General features: G+C 38.7%; 3 protein-coding genes across 3 annotated transcripts; all 3 read right to left on the reverse strand.

The window, feature by feature from the left end:
- Positions 1–1,233: 1,233 nt before the first annotated feature.
- On the reverse strand, positions 1,234–2,663 carry LOC149594021 (uncharacterized). The gene is made up of 7 exons (XM_089861641.1): positions 2,521–2,663; positions 2,316–2,446; positions 2,119–2,246; positions 1,922–2,052; positions 1,781–1,859; positions 1,563–1,685; positions 1,234–1,502 (listed from the first exon to the last, which is right to left on the reverse strand). Exons 4-7 carry the CDS (start codon positions 2,023–2,025, stop codon positions 1,302–1,304), a joined length of 507 nt encoding a protein of 168 aa, XP_089717767.1. The 5' UTR covers positions 2,026–2,052; positions 2,119–2,246; positions 2,316–2,446; positions 2,521–2,663; the 3' UTR covers positions 1,234–1,301.
- Positions 2,664–2,918: 255 nt separating this feature from the next.
- On the reverse strand, positions 2,919–4,904 carry LOC149594022 (uncharacterized). The gene is made up of 2 exons (XM_089861642.1): positions 4,738–4,904; positions 2,919–3,481 (listed from the first exon to the last, which is right to left on the reverse strand). Exons 1-2 carry the CDS (start codon positions 4,740–4,742, stop codon positions 3,169–3,171), a joined length of 318 nt encoding a protein of 105 aa, XP_089717768.1. The 5' UTR covers positions 4,743–4,904; the 3' UTR covers positions 2,919–3,168.
- Positions 4,905–20,043: 15,139 nt separating this feature from the next.
- On the reverse strand, positions 20,044–20,775 carry LOC149594023 (uncharacterized). Its single transcript, XM_089861663.1, has one exon. The coding sequence runs from the start codon at positions 20,773–20,775 to the stop codon at positions 20,044–20,046; it is 732 nt and encodes a 243-aa protein (XP_089717789.1).
- Between the last annotated feature and the right edge of the window lie 1,030 nt (positions 20,776–21,805).

Below are 21,805 nucleotides of genomic sequence, written 5' to 3' on the forward strand. Positions count from 1 at the left end.
TAGAACTAGTAATTATCACGGAAAAAGGCTTATTCAACATCTTTTATAATTATTTAACGCCAATTTAAAATTTTCGCACCCTTAGGCACCCTAAAAAAGGCCATTATTACAATTTAAAAGCCCAAATTATAATTATCAGTGTCTCCTAATACTATACAGATTACAAATATAATTGTAATGAAACTAATTAATAAGATAAACCTTTATTTCTACCCTTTGGAAGCCTCAAAACAACGAAATCCAAATATGATACATATTCATCTTTAATTGATACGATAAAGGCTCGACAGATGCCGGGAGTGCATGCTGGAAATATCTCTACATCTTAACTCCGCCCACAATTCTGTACTTTAGTCAGCTTAGGCCCCTTTATGTTTCTTAATTATCCCGGCCTAATTCGTTTCATTATTTTAATATAAAGAAGTAGTAATACCTAAACAAAACACCTTCTTTCACCCCCTGTAATTTACCACTTTATTATCTCAAGTAATCCTAATTAAATCTATCCCAAACCACCCTTAGGCACCCGCTGAGTATGATATATTTTGTCAACCAATAATGAAACCGGATATTTCTGGCGGGTGATTCGAAAAATTCTGTACTTTAGTCAGTCTAGAAAATTCGAGTTTATTCCCGAAAATCGAGCAAATTAAATGAAACAATCCATTTAGAACGACTAATTATCCCTGAAAAGGCTTATTCAACATCTTTTATAAATATTTAACGCCAATTTAAAATTATCGTACCCTTAGGCACCTTAAAAATGGGCATTTTTACACCCCCCCCCGTAGTGTCCGAAATAATTAACTGGTCTCCGGACTGGTACCACCCTTTATTCTCCTATAGATTTGCAATTAATAAACTGGTAACTCCCCCTTCTTAAATTTAAAAACTAGTCCAAGCAATTAATAAACTGGTTTTGGACCAGAGGAAGTGTGCTATTTCCCAATTTCCCAGACTGGTTGGGATTCATACGGGAGCAAGGGGGGGGGCGGCTGGTGCTATGGAAGACGCGTCTCCGTCTTAGAGCCGCTGTTATTTCCCATTGAAAGCCCAATATATTATCGGAGCACTCTGAGTACCACAATGGAAAACCCCATAAGATCGCATGAGCATAGTAAATCGCGTTGTGATTGGCCAAATTAACAGGCCTCAAGTTTCAAAATCTCTACCCTACATGTAAACGCGAATCCTTGAAATTAATTTATTAGAAAAAAGACCGTAAGACACATAACTGGAACATTTGATACATTTACTGTTTGAAAAATAAATTCCCTTTACAAGTTAATTAAGTGTAACTTTCAACATTTAAAGTTTAGGAAATTCTTCATTGAAAAGCAGATATTTTTATTAGCAAAAGCGCCATTTCCCTTCGGTGGCGGTAATGTTGGAAACATGAATCGATGGACAATGGGGGGAGGATTAGGAAATAATGGCGGTCGATTATTCATCATGAATTGCAGTAGACCTTGCATTGCTCCTGTATTAATATCCGCTACAGTCTAAAAAACAAAACTGAAACTTATTAATAAACACCATTAAAAGTTTAAAACTTGACTTACATTAAGAAATCCTGATGGCTTAGAATAGAGTATCGGAGGCACAATTGGAATTGCGGGGATGTCATCGATCTTAAAGTTACGTTCGTCTAGGTTTAATTTGTTTAAACATCCGTTAATTTTATCCTAATTAAAAAAAATTAATCAAGTTTGACGCGGCTTTTATTTGCCACTTAGCAATCAGTGACGGCTTTAGCAAAAAAGCAAGTTGAATTACTAACCAAAAAGTTGTTACGCTGCGACTCAATTCTTTTGAAATGTTCCAATTGTAACTTTTTCATATTATCAAGTCGAAAGTAACTACGACAAAGTTAATTGTTAAATAACCATTCTCAAAAGTGTCTAAATTAACAAAGACTTACTCGAGGCTATTGGCATATTTGGCACAATGTTCCATTTGTTTAGTAATCCTCTGTATATTTTCCGATATCCTTTCTTCCTCAATTTTAAATATCAAAATTTCCATGTTTTTGCGTTCGTTAATAAAACTTTCCTGCAAGTGAATTTTGATATTAATTTTTCTACTTAAGAAATGATTAAACTAAGTTCCTATTCTAACTGAAACTTTCTTAATCGATCACTTGTTCTAGAAGATTTTAATTCGTTAAACCAGCGATTTCATTGGCTCTCTTTAGCTCGATCAATTCTTTCTCGGTTTCGCTCATCTACTCTAATAACTTTTCAACTCTTTTGAAATTAAATTAAATTCAATTAAATTAAACTAACCATATTAAAATAAATTTAAATCACGCATACGTATTTTGAACTTCTTTAACGCCCTCATTTTCTTTCATTAAATTGTTGATTTGATCTTGCATCTTCTGTTTTTCGTGGTTCAACTCCAAATCATGGCTTATTTTCAAGCCTTTCATTTCAAGCACCAAGTTCTAATTAAAATCAAATTAAGGATTATAAAATCATAAAACAGATAAGCTAAATTGTATTTTCTTTATTAACTTACGTTAAATTTCAATTGCCAATCTCGAATTTCTTCTTTCAATTTATTTTTATCGAGGGAAAAAGTATATTTCTGCTTAACGTTAGCGTCCCTTAAGTTCATATTTTTCTTAATACAATTTTTTTTTTCGTAATATACAATTTTTTTTTCCTTAACAACAAATTTTTTTTTCTTAACCAATTTTTTTTCCTTAACTAATTTTTTTTCCTTAACAAATTTTTTTTCTTAACTTTTTCTTAACTAATTTTTTTTCTTAACTTTTTCTTAACTAATTTTTTTTTCTTAACAAATTTTTTTTCTTAACTAATTTCTTTTTTCTTAACACAATTTTTTTTCTCTTAATACAAAAATATATTTTTTTAGCTTGTTTTCTGATAAATCGCCCCCTTTTTAACCCCCTTCCTCCTCCTCTCCCACTTCCCCCTTCGTGTGGTTCATCCACCTCTGTCACCATGTGGGCTCCCTGTGGACAAAAATATTTTAACATTATCTCTTGACGGGTGTCCCTTTCACGTTAGGTATTACACATTGACCGTATTTATATCTTACACCCCGTAATTAGACGCCTTTACAAATTTCATAGAAAACACCTTATGCCCGGTAAATTATGAATAAAAAGCGTCCTTAAATTATAAGACATTCCATACCCAATCAATTTCTTAAATCTTCTCCATTGAGCTTTACGGGGCACAAGGCCCATGAAATTACTTTGGTCAGACAACTAGTACTTACAAATTTCTTCGTCGCCTCTTCCAGGTAATTTAATGTTTCCTGAAATTGGGGTCCAAAAAGGTATTCTTGATCGGTCCAATTTTCAATCGACTTTAGCGCGATTATGGTTTTTTCCAAAAAACGTGGTCTTATTTTTTCTATCGCATTTTTTCTTCTTAAATTTTGCAATTGCGTTACAAGTTTTAGAATTTCTTGCTCTTCTTCTATTTTTTTTTTCGAAGCTTGCGAACGCCTACGTTAATAAAATAGAATTATAAGAGATGTTAGTCGGTAATTTACCATCCGTAAATTACCGGTAATTTACGGTAATTTACCAAAAACCCCGTAAATTACCGATTTATATCTTACCGTAATTTTAAAACGGTAATTTACCGTTAAACTACGCTAATTAACGCGGTATTAAGCTTGTGAAAGTATAAAATATCATAAATTACGGTAATTTTTGTTATTCCGAAATTTTATTTGGTAATTTACCCGGTAAATTACCATTTTTAAAAATTACGGTAATTTCACATCTCTAGTTGGGCTTCTTTCATAATACGATATTCGTTATGAACAGTTTTTCGAATAAATATCATTTCTTGGAGGTTAATTATACGATAATTAATTACATTTAGTCGCGGAAACTATTTTAATAAATATTTTCACGACCATAAAAACCTGACCAGTTCCTTCTTTGTAGCCACCAAATACCATAAACTATCTAAATAGAGTGCTGTCAGAAGCGCCGGTGTGACGTCACCCATGCTGTTTTCCCATAAAGAAAAAACGGTAACTGTCATGGCCGCCCATTGCTAAAGGCAGACTCGTGACGTTTAACCTTGGATCTGACGTCACAACTGACCGTACTCTATATATAACATAACCAAACCAAACCAAACCAAACCAAACCAAACCTAACCAAACCTAACCAAACCAAACCTAACCAAACCAAACCAAACCAAACCAAACCAAACCAAACCTAACCAAACCAAACCAAACCTAACCAAACCAAACCCAACCAAACCAAACTTAACCAAACCAAACCTAACCAAACCAAACCAAACCAAACCAAACTTAACCAAACCAAACCTAACCAAACCAAACCAAACCAAACCTAACCAAACCAAACCAAACCAAACCAAACCAAACCTAACCAAACCAAACCTAACCAAACCAAACCTAACCAAACCAAACCCTTGATATGAAGGGTAAAATATAGAAAAACATGGAAAATATATATTTTTATTAATTTCCGCACCTTAATTTTAACAAATTAACCTTGAATAAATGATATTGATAGGGACTTGGCAATTCAGGCTTAACTCCGCCCCCAGCGCCATTATGGTATGTTTTTTTAACAGAATGAAAGCTATATAAGCCCCTCCTCCTGGTATGTTTTTTAGCACTAGTGGAAAGTAGCCTGACGTTGCATGACGTAGTACTGCCAAGTCCCTATTGAAAAACGTTTGAATGCGCAAGCTAAAGTAAAGTTTAACCTTAACGTACCTCATTTTTTAATAATTGTAAGCTTCTAACTCCGATTTCTTCAGCTTTAAATAATGCGCGCTCCGTAATGAGCCCTTCCGGGCTAAGTAATAACGCGACGAGATTGTCAATTTTTAACGCGACGAGATTGTCAATTTTTAACGCGTTCATTTTTGATTTTCTTACTGTTGTTGTTGAACTTGTCGTCTCCAAAGCTAAACCGTTAGTGACGGCATCGCGCGAATCCCTCCAGATTTGTAGTAAACTACAAAAAACGTTACCACGCTCTAGGGCGCCCTCAAGCGGACCTAAAAGGAAGCTGATGCCGTTTTCCAAGGAGCACTATTTAAGGAGACGTAGCTGTATTTTAATTCACTAATAAGAAAACTTTCACTCTCTACCCAACAAAATTAGTCCATGGGAAACGGCATTAGTTTTTTCTTCGTATTTTAACCACCAATTCCTATGCCGTGTCATTTAAAGAGATCTAGGTGCGATGAAGGCATTATTAATTATAATTAAAATTATAGCTATTAAAGTTCAAAATAGCCTTTTTTTTAAATTTTGACAATGGTTTAAAATACTTTTAAATATCGTTTAAAAATTAATTTGATCTAAATTAGCCAAAGGGGGGGGGCGAATGTTTTAGAAAGGCATTCAAGAGGTTCAAATTGGCTTTTTAATCATGATTAGTGGTTTGTAATACATTATTGGAATTAATTTGGTCGTTAATCCACCTTATTCCCTTTCGCCGGAAGTTAGGCTTAGCTCGGGATTCATGGGGGTGAGTAACGGGAAGAAATTGGTCTGTCGTCCGCTACAGTACATATTTTTGGCTTTTGTAGCAGACGACAGACGAATTTCTTCCCGTTACTCACCCCCATGAATCCCGAGCTAAGCCTAACTTCCGGCGAAAGGGAATAAGGTGGATTAAAAAAATTAAAAGTGGCCAAAGCTGAACTTAGTACAGAATTGTTTATTTTATTATTATTAATATTATTTTCCGTTATATTGTCGGCGTCTGTAGAGCGTTTGTCGTAGCACAATTGTTAGGATAAACGTAATGATTGGTTTTGATTAAAATTAGTATAGTTTTTGAGACTTTCCTATAATAAATATTAAAGCCATAGAAAGAAGTTTAAGATTTTGACTTTAGTTGTTTTTAGGTTGTCGAAGGGTATAAAACCAAGTTTTTCTCATAAATTACAATTATTAAAATCACCCTTAGACACCCGCTGAGTGTGAGATATTTTATCAACCAATAATAAAATGGAATCCCTCCGGCGGGCGATTCCAAAAAATCTGTATTTTTTGGCCTTAATTTAATTTAATAAAATTTAAATAACTAATCAGGATCAAAACGAATTATTAAGTTTTCTAGAATAATTATGAAACGTTTCCAAACACTATAGTAATCCCGACTCTAATGGTCATTAAAGTATTTAATGAAATAGACTTTAATTTCTGTTCTCACCATTGAGTCACTTGTGTTTATTAGGGGGGAATACTTGAAAGGGGTTAACAGAAATAAAAAGTGAAAGTGTTCTATCGGATGAAAACCTAGATGGCGCGAAGCATCCACTCCCATTATTAATTTCCTCTGCTCTCCTCCCTGCTACCACTCGCTGAAGAGCGGAAAAATTATCCCGATCAGAATCTGTTTGGCGTTTGGGACCTCCGCACGTTGCTTTCGTAAAGGTTGTCTTACAGCTTTTGAAAAGCCTTTTTAGCGTGATTCAGCCAAGCACGATTCTTAATAGGAGGTCCAAAACGCTTTAATTACAAGCGATAAAACCGTTAGCTGTTTTCAACAGTATTTTCGGTTAATTTTCTAATCGAATCATAAAGATTCGTAGAAAATATTTAGCCAAGTACAAATTTTGTACGTTTTTCTTGGCAAAATTAAATAAGGAGAGCCAAAGTGCCTCTAAACTGAGCCTTTCATTAAAGAGCCAGTTTTCACGGATTGAAATAAAAACATCAAATTGATGTTCAAAAATCCTGCCGAGTACAAATTTAGTACTTTTTATCGGCGAAAATAAGAGCTAAATTTTAAAACTGAGCCTTATCAAAGAGCCAGTTAATTGCATTTCGTTATGAATGCTCTAAGCTATAAGGAGACCCCCGGAAACGAAACAGGAAGCCAAGCGTTTCAAACGGGAGTAGACGAAGGCACTGTAGATCGAGAATTCGCCTTAAATATTTTCAAGAGAGTGATTGACGGGTCTTTTGAAGGGAAGTTGCTTTCTAGCATTCCCAAGGAAGGTGTAAAGGTGGGTTACGTTTATGTTTTATCAAACGAGACATTTAGTGAGAAACAATTTTTAATGGGAGATGACATGTCTTGGCGACTAAAGCAGACAATTGCCAAGAACGATAACAGTTCAGTCATCCAAAGGTACTATTATCTCAAACTAGGCAAAGGTCGTGACAATTACACAACTGAATTTAATAGAAACGTCTTCACATTAAAAGACTCGAAAGATCGCCCCGCAGTGTGCCTCGTTCACTATTTAGGAAACCAAAGCCTAGGTTAAAGATCAACTCCCGAAAACATCCCTCAAAAAACTGATAAAAGAAATGGTTCTATCAAAAATGACCAACAACATGTTTCTGCAGCAAACGAGGACCTTTTGCTCAGAAATGAGGAAGAGTTACTTGTCAAAAATAATACGGAGTTACCTGTCGATAATCGATCAGAGACACGTTTTCCTCAAGATTTAGAAAGCATTGATAAAAGGGAAAATATTGATAAAAGGGAAAATATTGATCCAAGGGAAAACTGTGATCCAATTTTGCTGACTAAATTTTTTTACTTCATTTCTACAGCCGATCAAAATGAATTGCAAACAAAGCCTTTTTCGCGGGTTATTTCGTAATTGCCAAGGTAGGTCGCGCATAAAAGGTTACATTTGGCCGTGCAACGGTTCTCGTCCAGAAGCCGTGGCAACCCTCCTTTAGGAATATGTTCAGTAGGCCGCCGTCCACGTCACCTCCTCTTCTTTCCTTCCTTTTTTTCTGCAAAATAGCACGAATAACGACGATATAAAAACCACGTGGTTAGAAACATTTTTCTCTCAGTTAAGAAGAGACCAGGCTCGGGTCGCGATTTTTTCATTTTTGTCCGCGAATCAAATATACCCTAAGTTTTCCAGAAACGAATTTTGTGAAACCTTTTGTGTTCCAACGAATAAAAGTACATATACGCTATTAACATGAGCCGAAGGTATGTGTCGTTCGCTATTTTTACTTAGGTTCCCGATTGGGATTTGATTGACGGATTGGCTTATATCAACTTGGAATCCCTGTATCGTAGACTTGTACCAGTAAATCCCCCCGTAGAACGGCCACTCATTTAGGTTAAGGGGATACCTGTTACAAATGGTGTCGTGCCCGTCTTTTTGAGCCTCGGTCCTTTTTTTCGCGTTCTGTCGCTCTCTCTTTTGCGAAGGGGTGGTCCGGCCCGATTCGCGAGCTTAGTTATAGGTTAGTTCTAGTTTAGAAAAGATCGCCGCCATATTGGGTACCCTTCCTTCTCGAACATTCGAGGCGTAGTTCTCAAATTTCTATTTAAATCGGGCTGAATCATAGATTTTATTAATCCTACCATTGATATAAATTGAATTTATTTAATTTAGAATTAAATCGCATGATAGATATTATTGTTTTCCGGGATAGATAATTTTGAATTAAATTATTTTGTAAATTTAAATTAGCAATCCCGAATCGTGCCCAATTTCGAAATTATACCGCAAAAGATACGACACAGAATCTTCTTCGCCTTCAAGAAATATTTCGGAATCTTCAGGGTCCACATTGCCGTTAGCTAAGCCTAAACTCGTGGTCGCGGATATCATACGCCCCCCTCGGTTGGTTGATTCAAATATGGCGCACGCCCTAAACCCAACTGAAGATTCCCCATGGGATGATAATCTAGATGTAACCCGTATTTGAACGTATTACGGATGAAAGGATAGAAAATTCCGCCCCCACTTATAAGATGAGTAACCCAAGAGAGGAAGAAAAAAGTAGACATGCTTATAATTTAGCCCTCTTTAATCGTATGAGCAAAAGTTATAACCCCCAGGGGAGTAGCCTAGTTCAAGCCAAACATAAGGGGAGTACCCCTGATCTAGTCATGTTAAGTGAGATACCTAGACCGAGTCCACCAAAAAGAAAAGGTAGAGGTTGAATCAAACTCATATGCAAGGGCAAAGCATTTTATGAATAGTTGGGTTCACTCAAGGCACGTTATATCTAAAGCCACGTCAACTGCAAATATTCCGACAATAACAGTGACTACTACCTCTCCCTGTGGGGCAGTTCCACGTAGTAGTTCGGTTGTATATACAAATGCCCCCAGATTCCATAAGGAATTCCCCAGTCTCCACCTAGCTTTCAGCCTCAGGGCACACAAAACCCTAGCCATTCAACCGGGACATCCAACCCACCACCACAACAAAGCGCTCCAAATAGTGGAGGTGCTCAGCAAGCCGCATTTTTAGCATCGGTTCTGCAATCCTTTTCAAACATGGCTATAAGCCAAGGCGCCGTCAGAGGTCTAGAGCCCCCGGAATGGTTAGCTTTTTACGGCAGGAAAAATGAAAGCGTTCCGGAATTCCTCAGAAACTTTGACGAATATGTAAGATTCCACAAAATCAGAGAAGATGATAAAATGCTATTTATGCTCCTTTTTATGAGGGAAAATGCTCTATATTGGTTTCGATCTTTCCACCAAAATATAGAATGGCCAGCGTTTAAAGGGAGACTAAAACGTCATTATTAAATAGAGGATGAAGAGGCAAAGGTTAGGATAGAATTACTTAATAGGCGACAAAAACAAAATGAGTCTGTGGATGAGGTTTTCGGCTATTATGTTAGGGTAAATCAGAACTTACATCCTCCAATACCGGACAATGATCTACTTTTAATGATCAAACGCAATTTAAGACCAGAGTTTAAAGGATTACTTATGTTCCTTCCAATGTATAAAATCTCTGATTTGCATGATGCGTGCTTAAAAATAGAACAAACGTTCGACTTAGACCTACCCCTCTCATCCCAAGATAAACCTAATCCTATCACACAACAAAATATTGCTGTTAGAGAGCAACCTATAGCTAGTTTCGATACTGTGAGAGAACTCTATGTTTGGAATTTTATAAATTGTTTATGCGTGTCTATCACCCATACGAGACAGTTATCAGCGGCGGTGTCTTTTTTAATTAAGAGAGGTTGATCGCGTTATAGGAGAGAAGAAAAACAAATGTTTCACTACAACGTACTTACAAGTACAGCGTACTTATCTTGTTTTACATCTACGATTCATAGTAACAGAGGTACATAACACTTCTCTTCGAGAGAAGTGTACCACCACAAAGCGGGGCAATGTAACGTCATTCTACGCAACATCCCTTAACATTTGGAGCAAGGTTACTAAACCAAATCATATTCCGCGATAAATAGTTCCCCCTCATCATTAGTCTATTTGCGTTAAACTATTTGACAAGACGCGCTTGTGGATTTTTGTCTCACCCCAAATGAGGTTAGGGAGTTGATTGCTAAGGATTTAGTACCAAACAGTTATAGAATTCACCCCGTGCACGATGCGATGCCCATCTGAAGTTTGTTGAGCGGGAGATCAAACAAAAAGGGGTGAGCCTGGGAAGAATGACGTTACGTAACTAATGTATTAAGATGATACAGAGTGGCATCCTTCTTCTATTATCCCCTTCTGATAGTAACAAAACATGGAAAAACTATGCGGAGAAATGTAAAAAAGTTTCATTACGCATATTTTTTAAGTGTTTAGCTGTATTTAGAACGTTGGTTTTAATTATTTTCTAAATTTAGGCATTTTGAGCAATTTTTTTGTATCAATTTATACAATAATAGTTTTTCTTTTCTGCGCTGTTTTTCTTTTTTTTTCTTGTGAAAGTCTTCCCTCAGACCAGTTACTGGTACTGGCCGCTTCCATATCTACTTCTTTTCTTTGTTCCCGTTCTTTTTGATTTAGGGAAGGACTTGCTTCCGGCTCGCCTCCTCCTCCGCTACTTAACGGATGTCCTTCACCTAGAGTAAAATAATACGAACGTACGTAAGTTCATGATCTAGGTCTCGTGTTGGATAGTGACTTTTAGTCGAAGCTACCCAGAAAAATTGATCAAATGGCCTATACTTACTATCCGAAGCGCTTTTGTCACTAAAACAACTTTCCACTTGCTTTCCGGTTGTAGCCGGACTCTCGTTTTCGCCTACAATCGTGTAACATTATTTACGCCTAATTTAAGGTAAATGATTAATATAAAATATTCTTACTCTCTGTTTTGCCCGGAGTAGTCGGTACCGAGCCGTGTTCACTTGAAGGCGATTGAATTTCTTCTTGAAAGTCTAAACGAAAAACCAGTTACTTTTTCATTACGGAATAATATTTATAATACCAACCATTAGGTGGGGATTTCGACAAGCTCGCGGTCGAGGGTTCTTCATAATCTAAAAAAAATTCAAGTTATTATTGCCAGGAAATATAAGAGAAGCTTAAGCGCTTCCCCGGCACTGTAAATTAGCGCGCGGTTGTCGGGAATGCTTAAACACTATAGAATTGGTATCTATGTCTAACCAGAATCATCGGGGCTTATAAGCCCTTTGCTAGACGCTAACTGTCGAAGCGTTGTCAAAAGATATCCTCCTGTCTTTTGCGTTATCTTTTCGACGATCGAAATATGTTTGTTAAACTCTGCTGGTGTCGAGTTGTTTGTGGCCAATCTCAGTCGCAACTGCTCCGCCTCTTTCTTTTCTACCATGAGTTTTTTCAAATTTTTAATTTTCTCCTTGTGGTCTTCTACCATTTTATCTGTGGCGCGGAGGGCCACCTCAAATCTCTCTCGATTATTTTCCAAAATGGATAACCCCTTTTCATAAAGATTAATCATAGTTGGTAGAGTAGAATGCTCTTCCGAGCTTTCCTCCGGAATAATTGGGAGCTCTTCGATTTCTAAGAGTCGTCAAAATTGTACAAATAATTATATTTTATTACATCATCATGATATACTTTATAATGCAATAATTACCGGTAACCGGGAACCTAGCGTGAGGAACGTTCGCGTGGGGCTCTTGGAAACATCCGCTTTCCATTTGGAAGGGTTTACGCCAATTCGGATATTTTTCGCATACCTTATGGTACACCACCACAACCTCTTCCGGGAAAAGTTCCCTTAGATTCGTTTCAGGGCCTAGTTTCGCCTCTACAATGAATGAGCAATATCAAATTTTAAAATGTCATATTTGTCAACCATAACAATGTAAGACTTACGGACTAGTTTCACAACGAAACAAAGGTTAAATACACGAAATAGTGCTTTTCAATTTTTCCCTCCTTTATTAGGAAAAGTTGGGAAAACTTCTGAATATTGTCAGAAATTGCTTTATAAACTGTTCGCGACGGCCTGTAAACGTAAACGGATGAAGTTTGTGTCTCGCTTATTGGTTGTAAACACTCACTGTTCCAATTCTCCTCTTGTGAACAACTGCTTAAAAATTTCCTTCCAAGTAAAGGAATGACTTGTTTTTCGAAATAAGTCCAATTGTTCCCGGCTAGTCGGGAACAGTTTTACTGAGCCGGCATTGTTGAAAGTTTTTTGAAAAATTAAGACCATGGCGTCCACCAACTGGCTCGTCGTGAATAGTTTGCTTGTAGATCCAGGCATGGGCCTTCTGTGGCATTTTGCAAGTTCTTCTTTGACGAACCCGATCGTAATGAAGTTCATTTTGAAGACTAAACGATAAACGGATATTCAATGAATAAACGGAAGTAGCCACCTGCATTTAACATAAGCCAATCAGCGGTATAAGTTAACGGCAATAAGTTTGCCGGTGTAACGCGACAACAGTATTAAAAGTCTTTGAATAGATCGGGGCTTCTAAAAGGTTAGGTATGGCTAAAACAATATTACCTACGCAATACTTTTTCACCCAAATAACATTCTCGGCCAAAGGGGTTTCGGCTAATCAAGAATGTTATTTGAGTCAAGCTTGATCCTGGTAATGTATGGCTAATAGTGTTACCTTTATATTACCTTTTCACCCATACGACTCTTTCCCCATTAAAATTAAAACGGCAACCATCTACGTAGCTATACTAGCGTTGCCCATTCCATACAGCTAAGAGGAATCATTCTGTAGCCTCCCCGACTCCCTTTTATAAGTCGCCAAAGACTGAGTGAGTAGCCCCTCGACTACCATTAAAAACAGGCAATGATTAAGCGAGTAGCCCCTCGACTCCCTATTAAAATCTCCAAAGATAAAGTGAGTAGCCCCTCGACACCCACTAAAATAGGCAATGATTAAGTTAGTAGCCCCTCAACTCCCTTTATAAATCGGCTATGAATAAGTAGGTTGCCTCTCGACACTTTTGAAATCGAAAATGATTGAGTTAGTAGTCCCTCGAATCGCCAATCATTACTTTTTCACTAATAGCTCCTCGATGCCCTTTAAATATTACCAATTATTAAGTATCAAAAAATATAACAAGCCTAAACAGAATCGTTCCTAAACCAAAACCTTCCCACGCTCGGAGCCTCGGATGGGGAAAGAAATTCAAATAAACCCGGTACGAGAGAGAGGAAAGACGCGAGATTTTCCAAAATTCGGACCCCCAAACCCAGCGCTTCTGCAAGCCACGGTTTCTGTTATATTTCTCAGTCCCTAATGCAAGGTCTTTGTACCACGTGACTCAATTGGCCAATGGGAGCTGATGTACATATTTCAAATAAAACGTACACGCCCCCTGAACATCTCGCCATCTAGCGTTAAAAATCGGTACTTTACGGAGTAGAGTATTCCTTTAAAACAATCTCAACCGGATATGCGTGGTTAAACTTATCATTATATGTGATAATGTAAGATAATCTGACGAAGCGGCTCAGTGAAAGTTGGGGAATGTCCTCAGAGTTTTGCTTGCAATGGTCAAGCTAAAATCCTCTTATTAAATAAACAACACTTGACGCAATTTTCTAAGGAGCTATTAGTAAAATAATATATTACGAACAAAAATGGTCTCACTTAGACCACAAAAATTATACTTAGCTTGAAAAATTAATATTGAAATCAAAGTAGAAAATTCAGTTAAGCAAAGGCTTAGAGCATTGACGTCGGCAATTCGAATCGCCGTGAAAGCGAGCGTTGCCTACGAGATTCCCGCGTACATAACACTCCCGGTCTCCCGCTGTCAAAGCCGAAAGGCGAAAGCTCGCGGCTCGCGCAGCTAAAATTCCAAACAACACTTGACGCAATCTTCTAAGGAGCTATTAGTAAAATAATATATTACGAACAAAAATGGTCTCACTTAATCACAAAAATTATACTTAGCTTGAAAAATTTATATTTAAATCAAAGTAGAAAATTCAGTTAAGCAAAGGCTTAGAGCTTGACGACAGCAATGAAGATAGGACTCCCCGCGTACATAATATAAGACTACCGGGTACCGGTAAAGCTGAGCCTGAGCTGCCTGACGCGCCGCGGCAATATCTAATTAGTTTATTCTCAGTATCATCTTAAGCTTAAAATACGAGGTTACCTACGTACATAATATCGAGTCAATCCATAATCAATTCAATAATGCGAAGAATTATTTTACGAACCTTGAATTCAATCGGCTTTCGGCTCTAAGCCTTTGTGAAAATACGATGTTGGCTACGTAGTACGTACATAATATAAATTCAAATTGGAAACAAGCCCAAAAAACCGCCCAAACAAGTCAAAAATTTGGAATTCCTGCCAATATTTTAGAGAAGCAGCCCAATTGGCGGCTTTCCCGTCCAATAAGGCATCCCTGCAGGCTGCAGAAGGACCCCCCCGCAGCCGCACTGCAGAACGTCGCGGACTGCAGAACGACGCGCTTGAGCGGCTCGCACCGCAGAACGACGCTCTCGAGGGATCGAGAAAATAGCGTCGTCCGTGGGATCAGCCACTGGTGTATTCTCCCGGTATTACCTCTTTGGAGGTTTTAATGCCGTAAATTCGGGCGATATGCCTATTCCAATATTGAATTAAAAACTGTAGAAAGTAATCCCGAGTGTATTTCCGCGTTATACGGCGTAATACGCTTCACATCTTACACCCTCAGAAAGACTTTATTGCCGAGTGGCTTCTCCCTCGTCAATTGTCCCGTATAGAGACTAACATTTTTGCTCCGCCAGATGGCGTGTTCAAAAATAAAAGTCACAGGACCTGTCGAAAATTGTAGGGCTGTGCGAATAGTGGTTTTCCAAACCGAGTCGAATACGAATCGAATAGTAAATCTCCTATTCGAAATGCGAATCGAGTACTCGTTCAAACGAATATTACTCGTTTTCCAAAAAATCTAATTCGAGAATTCGTTTTTTTCAAAACGAATACTCGAAAGTTCGATTACTCGGTTTTTGTTGACGAATATTCGATTCCAAACGATTAATCATTTTTTTAATACATATAGCAGTTTAATGAAAGTCAGGGAAATGTAGAGAAAACGGAACTTCGCTTAATAATTTAAAGAAATATAATTTTACATATTTAAATAACAATTTAAATATGTAACACCGAAAAATAATAAGAATTGAACTAGCACTTATCTTAAGACCTTAAAAATTTACTTTTCAGTTACAAGTTTGTTACTTATTTTGAACTTTCAAAATAGAAATTTATGTTCAAAATGAAAATATTATGCAGTAAACTGAATAGTGAAATTGTTTGAAACAGGAGGGTAACTTTGCTTCTCCACGAAAAAAAGAAAAATACAGTAATGGAATGGAAAATAGAAATGCAGTAATCTTGCTAATGTTATTATTAAAAAAGTTAAGGAGCGTAACTTAGCTGCTTAAAAAAATAATAGAATGGAAAAAAGTAAATAAAGTAATAGTTTCTTCACTCACAACTAAGGCCCTTATAGGAGATTTTACTATTAATTCTTCTTGAAAAAGTTGTACTGATTGCGAACCAAATTTTTATGGAGAAATACAAGCTTCTCAACATTTTCAGGAAGCAATGATTTCCTCCCATCAACGATGTTTTCAAACGTTGAAAACATTTTTTCGCTATCAAAAGAACTTGCTGGAATTGAGAGGTACAACCTGGCCATTTCAGCAAGCTTTGGATATTTTTCTTTTTTCATCTTCCACCATTTAAGGATTACGTTGGTTTCCGCGTTCAAAGCGAAAGGTCCAATTGGATCCTCTTCGAGATATAGTTTAATCATTTCAGATTCGCTTACACCAGCAGCTCTACAGGTTTTTTCTTTCAACTTTTGATAATACAAGTTGAAGAGTGAAGATCTCTGGCCGTATATTTCTTCTGACAAACAAAAATGTAAATAACCTTTAAATAAAGCACACTTGAAAATTAATATATACCTGAAGTGTTGATGTTCAAGTTAGCGTCACTAAACGTTTGTTCAACAGATTCGTCTTCGGTAGCTGTGTTAACTGAAAAGCTGGCAGCTTCTTCTTTAAGTAAATTGATTGCAAAATCACTGGACTCTTTATCCTTGAAAATAATCGTTTTAAAACGAGGATCCAAAAGCATTGATTGAAGGTAAAGCTTGTTTTGTCTCAAGTCCGGAAATCTGCGTCTTAAACTTTGCAACAAGGTTTTTGACTCATCTTCAGAACAGAATGGTGGAGTAGTGAGAGATATTTCCAAACTATCAAGAATCACATAAATCAGGGACAATGTAGGGTAAAGAGTTCCACTTATTTGGACTGTTGCTTCCTCAAAAGTCTTCAGAATGGAAACAAGATTAAAGACCTTGTTCCATTCCAATCCTGTTAAGTTGTAAATTTTTGTGTTAGAAGATAACTCCATTGATAGTGGCTTCTTTATTTCGAGAAGTCTTTTCAACGTGTAATATGTCGAATTCCATCTAGTTGGAACATCTTGAATGACCTTGAGTGGTTTTAAAATTAAACTCTTCTGCCTTAACTTAAGGCTCTCATTTGCAACGTAACTCATTTTAAAATGGCCAACAATTCTTCGGCATTTGCTCGAAAGCTTTGATGTTCTGGGTCTTCCTGGATCTTCATATAAATTTTTAATCAAAGGACTAAGGGTGTCCTTCACCACAAGATTCAGAGTGTGTGCGAAACATAGAATATGTGTCCATGTGGACATCCTCATCGCCTTTACAATATTCTTTCCATTGTCAGATATAACAAAGATAGGCATAGATGGCCTTAGTTTCAAATCATTTAAAGTGGTTTTCATTCATTCGAGAATGTTTTCACCCGTGTGTTGTTGAGTGAACGAATAGCAATTAAGTGTGAGTTCCCTCATTTCAAAATCTCTGGTGATGAAGTGACTAGTGAGTGACATATAAGAGTCCAATGCACTTGAACTCCAAAAATCAGTTGTGAATGACATTGATTGAATTCCTTCAGTATGATTTACAATTCCTTGAATGCTTTTAATATCTTCATTGACCAAGTTTTTGACTTGTGCGTACAGCTCTGGTATTATTTTTCTTGAGAATGTGGTTCGTGAAGAGGGCTCATACTGTGGTTCCATAGTATGAAGCACTTTCAGGAAACCCTGCCTTTCCACAATTGAATACGGTTGCATGTCAACGGCCATCAAGTATTCGTAATTGATTTTGCTTTAGGGTGCTCAGATTGCCACTTCTGACTCTTCTCCGCGAGCCCATTCGACTGAGGATGATAAGGTGCCGTTAGTACGTGCCGTATCGCGTTCTTTGTCGTGAATTCCTTGAATTCATTGCTGCTGAAACACGTGGCGTTGTCTGACACTATGGTGACGGGTAGACCGAATCTCCCAAATATTTGTCGAAGTGATTCAGTAAAGGTCAAGGTGGACGTTGTGTTACAAATGGATACCTCTATCCATTTGGAGTAGGAGTCTACGACTATTAGCAGGTATTTCCCTTCCATGGGACCAGCGAAGTCTACGTGTATTCGGGTCCACGGTGCTTCTGTTTCTCTCCATGGTGATAACTTCTGGGCAGGCATCGGGGCATGTTCTTGGCAGACTGGGCACTGTTTGACTGTCTGTTCTATTAGAGCATCAAGTCCTGGCCACCAAACTTTTGACCGGGCTACTGCTTTCATGTGCGTCATTCCTTGATGTGTTCCGTGCAGCTCTCTTATGATTGCCTCTTGGTATGTTTGTGGTACGATGACCCGATTGTTCCAAAGGAGGATGTCGTTGGTCATGGATATTTCATCCTTGCGTCTTTGATATTCCTTTAAATCTTTAGATGTCGTTCTCGGCCATCCCCTTTTCGTGAACTGGAGGATTTGTTTCAGCAGTGGATCATTTAAAGTTGAGTGTCTGATGTCCTCGCAGGTAACAGCAAAGGATTCGCTGAAGGTTGACATGTAGAAAACATGCTCCTCCGGTATAGGCGTTTTGAACTCGGGTGTTGCCAACGGTAACCGGCTTAGGGCATCGGCATTCGCGTGATGTATTCCCTTCTTGTATCGGATTTCGAAATGGTAGGCTGATAGCGTCAATGCCCATCGTTGTATTCTTGCCGCTGCCATTATAGGTATGTTTTTGTTTTCCGCAAAAAGGGTTATGAGTGGCTGATGATCCGTCAGCAAAGTGAATTTCCGGCCCAGCAAATAGTTCTTGAATTTCGCTACGCCGAATACAATGGCCAGTGCTTCTCTCTCGATATGTGGATAGTTTCTTTCAGCTTTCGTGAGTGATCTCGATGTGAAGGCTATGGGTTGCTCTTGGCCTTTTTCGTCCAAATGGGATATTACCGCGCCAATGCCATACGGTGATGCGTCACATGCTAGGACGACCGGCTTGTCCTGGTCGTAGTGGACCAGTACATTTGAGGTATGCAGTGCTGTTTTGGCGTCTTTGAATGCTTGTTTTTGCTGTTCGTTCCATTCCCAATTTCTTCCTTTCTCCAGTAGTTGGTGCAAGGGGGCTAACCTCGTTGATACGTTCGGGATAAATCTTCGGTAGTACCCTAGCAATCCAAGGAATGACCGCAGTTGCTCAACATTTATAGGTTCCGGCGCGTCTGATATTGCTTTGGTTTTGTCGTCCAAGGGGTGTAAACCTTCTTCGTCTATACGATGTCCGAGGATCTCGACCGTTTTCTGGAGGAATTGACATTTTTCCTTGCGCAACTTCAATCCAGCCGTTTCCAGCGCGTCTAGGACTGCCTCTAGTCTTTCCAAGTGTTCTTCCACCGTTCTTTCGCCTATTGGAATGTCATCCTGAAAGACTGCTGTTCCTTTTAGTCCTTGTACAACCGATTCGATGTGTCTCTGGAAGAGTGCGGAGGCTGATGCCACTCCATATGGTAAGCGGTTAGGTTGGTACAATCCTTTGTGCGTGTTGATGACCACGATTTTTTTTGATTCGTCATCAAGTTCCAATTGTGTGTATGCTTCTCTTAGGTTCAATTTGGAGAAGTATTTACATCCCGTCATTAGCAAATATGTCTTAGGCTCGCGGTATGGGGTATTGTTCTACGTCGATGACCTGGTTTGCCGTCGTTTTATAGTCCCCGCAGACCCTGAGACTTTTAGTTGGCTTCACCAACGGTACTATAGGCTATGCATACTCTGAGTGTGGTACGCTCTCAATGATGCCTTCCCTTTCTAAACGTGTGAGTTCTTCGTCCAGTTTCTCTCTCATCGCATATGGTACTGGCCGAGCCTTGCAGAACTTTGGTTTGGCATTTCGTTTGACATGAAGATGCACCTTGACTCCCTTCAACCGCCCTAATCCTGGAGTGAATAGCTCTTGATGCTTACGCAATATGTTCTTCAGCGCTTCGTTCTCTGTTTCGATATGATCCACCTTCAGAGTGCGTGTGTCCAGACTAGTCCTCAAGATGTCCAACTTGGAGAAGATCCATTGTCTACCCACGAGCGTGGGTCCTTCTCCTTCATAGATCAGCAACGGTAGTGTCTCGATTCTGCTGTCAAATTCCACTTTGACGTTAGTTTTCCCCAGAATCTTCACTTTATGTCCTGAGAATGAGGTGAGGTTGTTGTGGAATGGTTCTAGTTTTAAATTGTGTCCGTCCATCGTGAATTTTGCTTCAGGCATAAGAGAGTACGCCGACCCGGTGTCCAGTTCCATCCGGATGGGGAAATTGTTGATGCGGCACGTGATATGTATAGGATCCATGGCTTGACTATGAGTCGGGAAGTTGCCAGCTTTAATGTGATACATCGAGTATTCGCTGGGTGTCTCGCCGTGCTCGAGGGTACATGGTTGGATGGTGTGAACCGTTTCGTGCTGTTCGGATAGTGGCATGATGCTGTGTACTTCGCGGTGGGAATTCGTTCTGGCTCCTCTGCGGCAGGCTCTTTGCTAATGACCCTTCTTCCTGCAATTGTCGCAAGTGTACTCCTTGTATGGGCAATGTATCGCTTGGTGCTCGTACGATAGGCATCTCATACATTCCGTGGGTCTACGTGATAGGGTTTTATCCGACCGTCTGGCTGGCCGGCCTTTATGTTCTTCCCGTTGCGATATTTTGTTGATTGCATCCATGTGGTTTCCATTTTTGCCCTTAATCTCCTGTGTGCTTTTAGCTGCTGCCTCGATTGATTGCGCTAGTGCTAAGGCTTGATTCAGTGATATGGAATGTTCCGAGAGGAGTCTGTTCTGAATAGTTTCGTCTTGTATGCCGCATATGAATCGATCCCGCAGCATTCGATCCAGAAATTTGCCGAAGTTGCAAAATTCCGTCATTTTGCGAAGTTCCGATAAGTACATCGTGGTGGATTCCTCCGGTAAGCGGTTGCGATTTAAGAATTTGAACGTTTCCATGATCTCCGACGGGTTGGGATTGAAGTTGGCGGATAACGTGTCTGTCAGTTCCTTCGTTGTTTTGTCCGTGACTTTGACTGGTGCCAATAATCCCCGCAGAAGACTGTACGTGGGACCACCAATGGCCGTCAGGAACATCGCCCTCTTCTTACCCTCCATTTCTTCCGTGTCGATGTCATTGGCTGTGAAAAGCAGCTCTAATCTCTCGGAGTAGACTGCCCACGTCTGCGATGACTCGTGAAATGGGTCGACTTTTCCAAACATAGACATGCTGATTTCTTTGGTCGTTTTCTTTTAAGCGTTGGAAAGTGGAAGTCCCCCACAACGTGGTGAATAAGTTCTTCGTGTAGTTATGGCGATTCGTACTGGTCACAATTATCACGATCTCGCCTCCGTCGGCATTGTTGTGTCTGTTGCTTAAAGTAATCAAGACTGGTTTTAAATCAACGTTTATTTATTTGGTTCTATGTTTTAGTGCAATAAACCGCACGCGTCTCTGTACAATATTTACATCTAGCCGTGACCCGTCAACTTATAATTTTAAGTCCGTCTGCCCCTGTTTATATACGTTGCTCGTTATCAGTTTTGGTCTACTGTTGTTATCTCTCGCCCAGGTCTACTATATATATTTTTTTACATTAGGTCTACTACAGACATGTGACCATAGTTCCTCCCATTTTTAATCGAATACTCGTTTTATATTCGAATTTAACCCCATGAAAACGATTACTCGGTTAAGGAAACAATATTCGTATTTAAATCGGTTATTCGAATTTCTTTTCGAATAATCGTTTTGTAATTCGAATACTCGTTTATCCCCAAATGTCAAATTCGATTCGTCGAAGCGATTACTCGATTCGAATTAAACGAATACTATTCGAAAATTCAAGTATTCGCACAGCCCTACTAAAAATGTTAGGTTGGGCCACAGAAGGGCCCAGGAAAACGGACTTTATTTGCGGCTAGAGCTTTGGAACATTTCCCATAAAAATTAAGAAGTCGGTCGTAAATTAACACGGTGATTACGTTTTCGTATTTTACCCGAGAAAATCGTAAATTAGAATTACGCGGGTAAATTACTATGGCAATTTACCGATTTAGAACTCTAGTTTTTCTGTTAAACCCCTGTGAAAGTGTGACTACAGAGTCCAGATGGTAGGATTTCACTTTACGATACCCCATCAACAAACACTGGCTTCTGACGAATTAGACCAAGGGGAGTTCCTAAAAAATACTGAAAAAATTCCTAGCGTGCCGCAAGTATTTTTAATAAATTTTTGAAAATTTTAAATTTCATGTA

Source organism: Phalangium opilio, unplaced genomic scaffold (genome assembly GCF_054372755.1).
Source record: "Phalangium opilio isolate 3A_F unplaced genomic scaffold, DU_Popi_V2 ptg000483l_1, whole genome shotgun sequence".
Classification (NCBI taxonomy): domain Eukaryota; kingdom Metazoa; phylum Arthropoda; class Arachnida; order Opiliones; family Phalangiidae; genus Phalangium; species Phalangium opilio.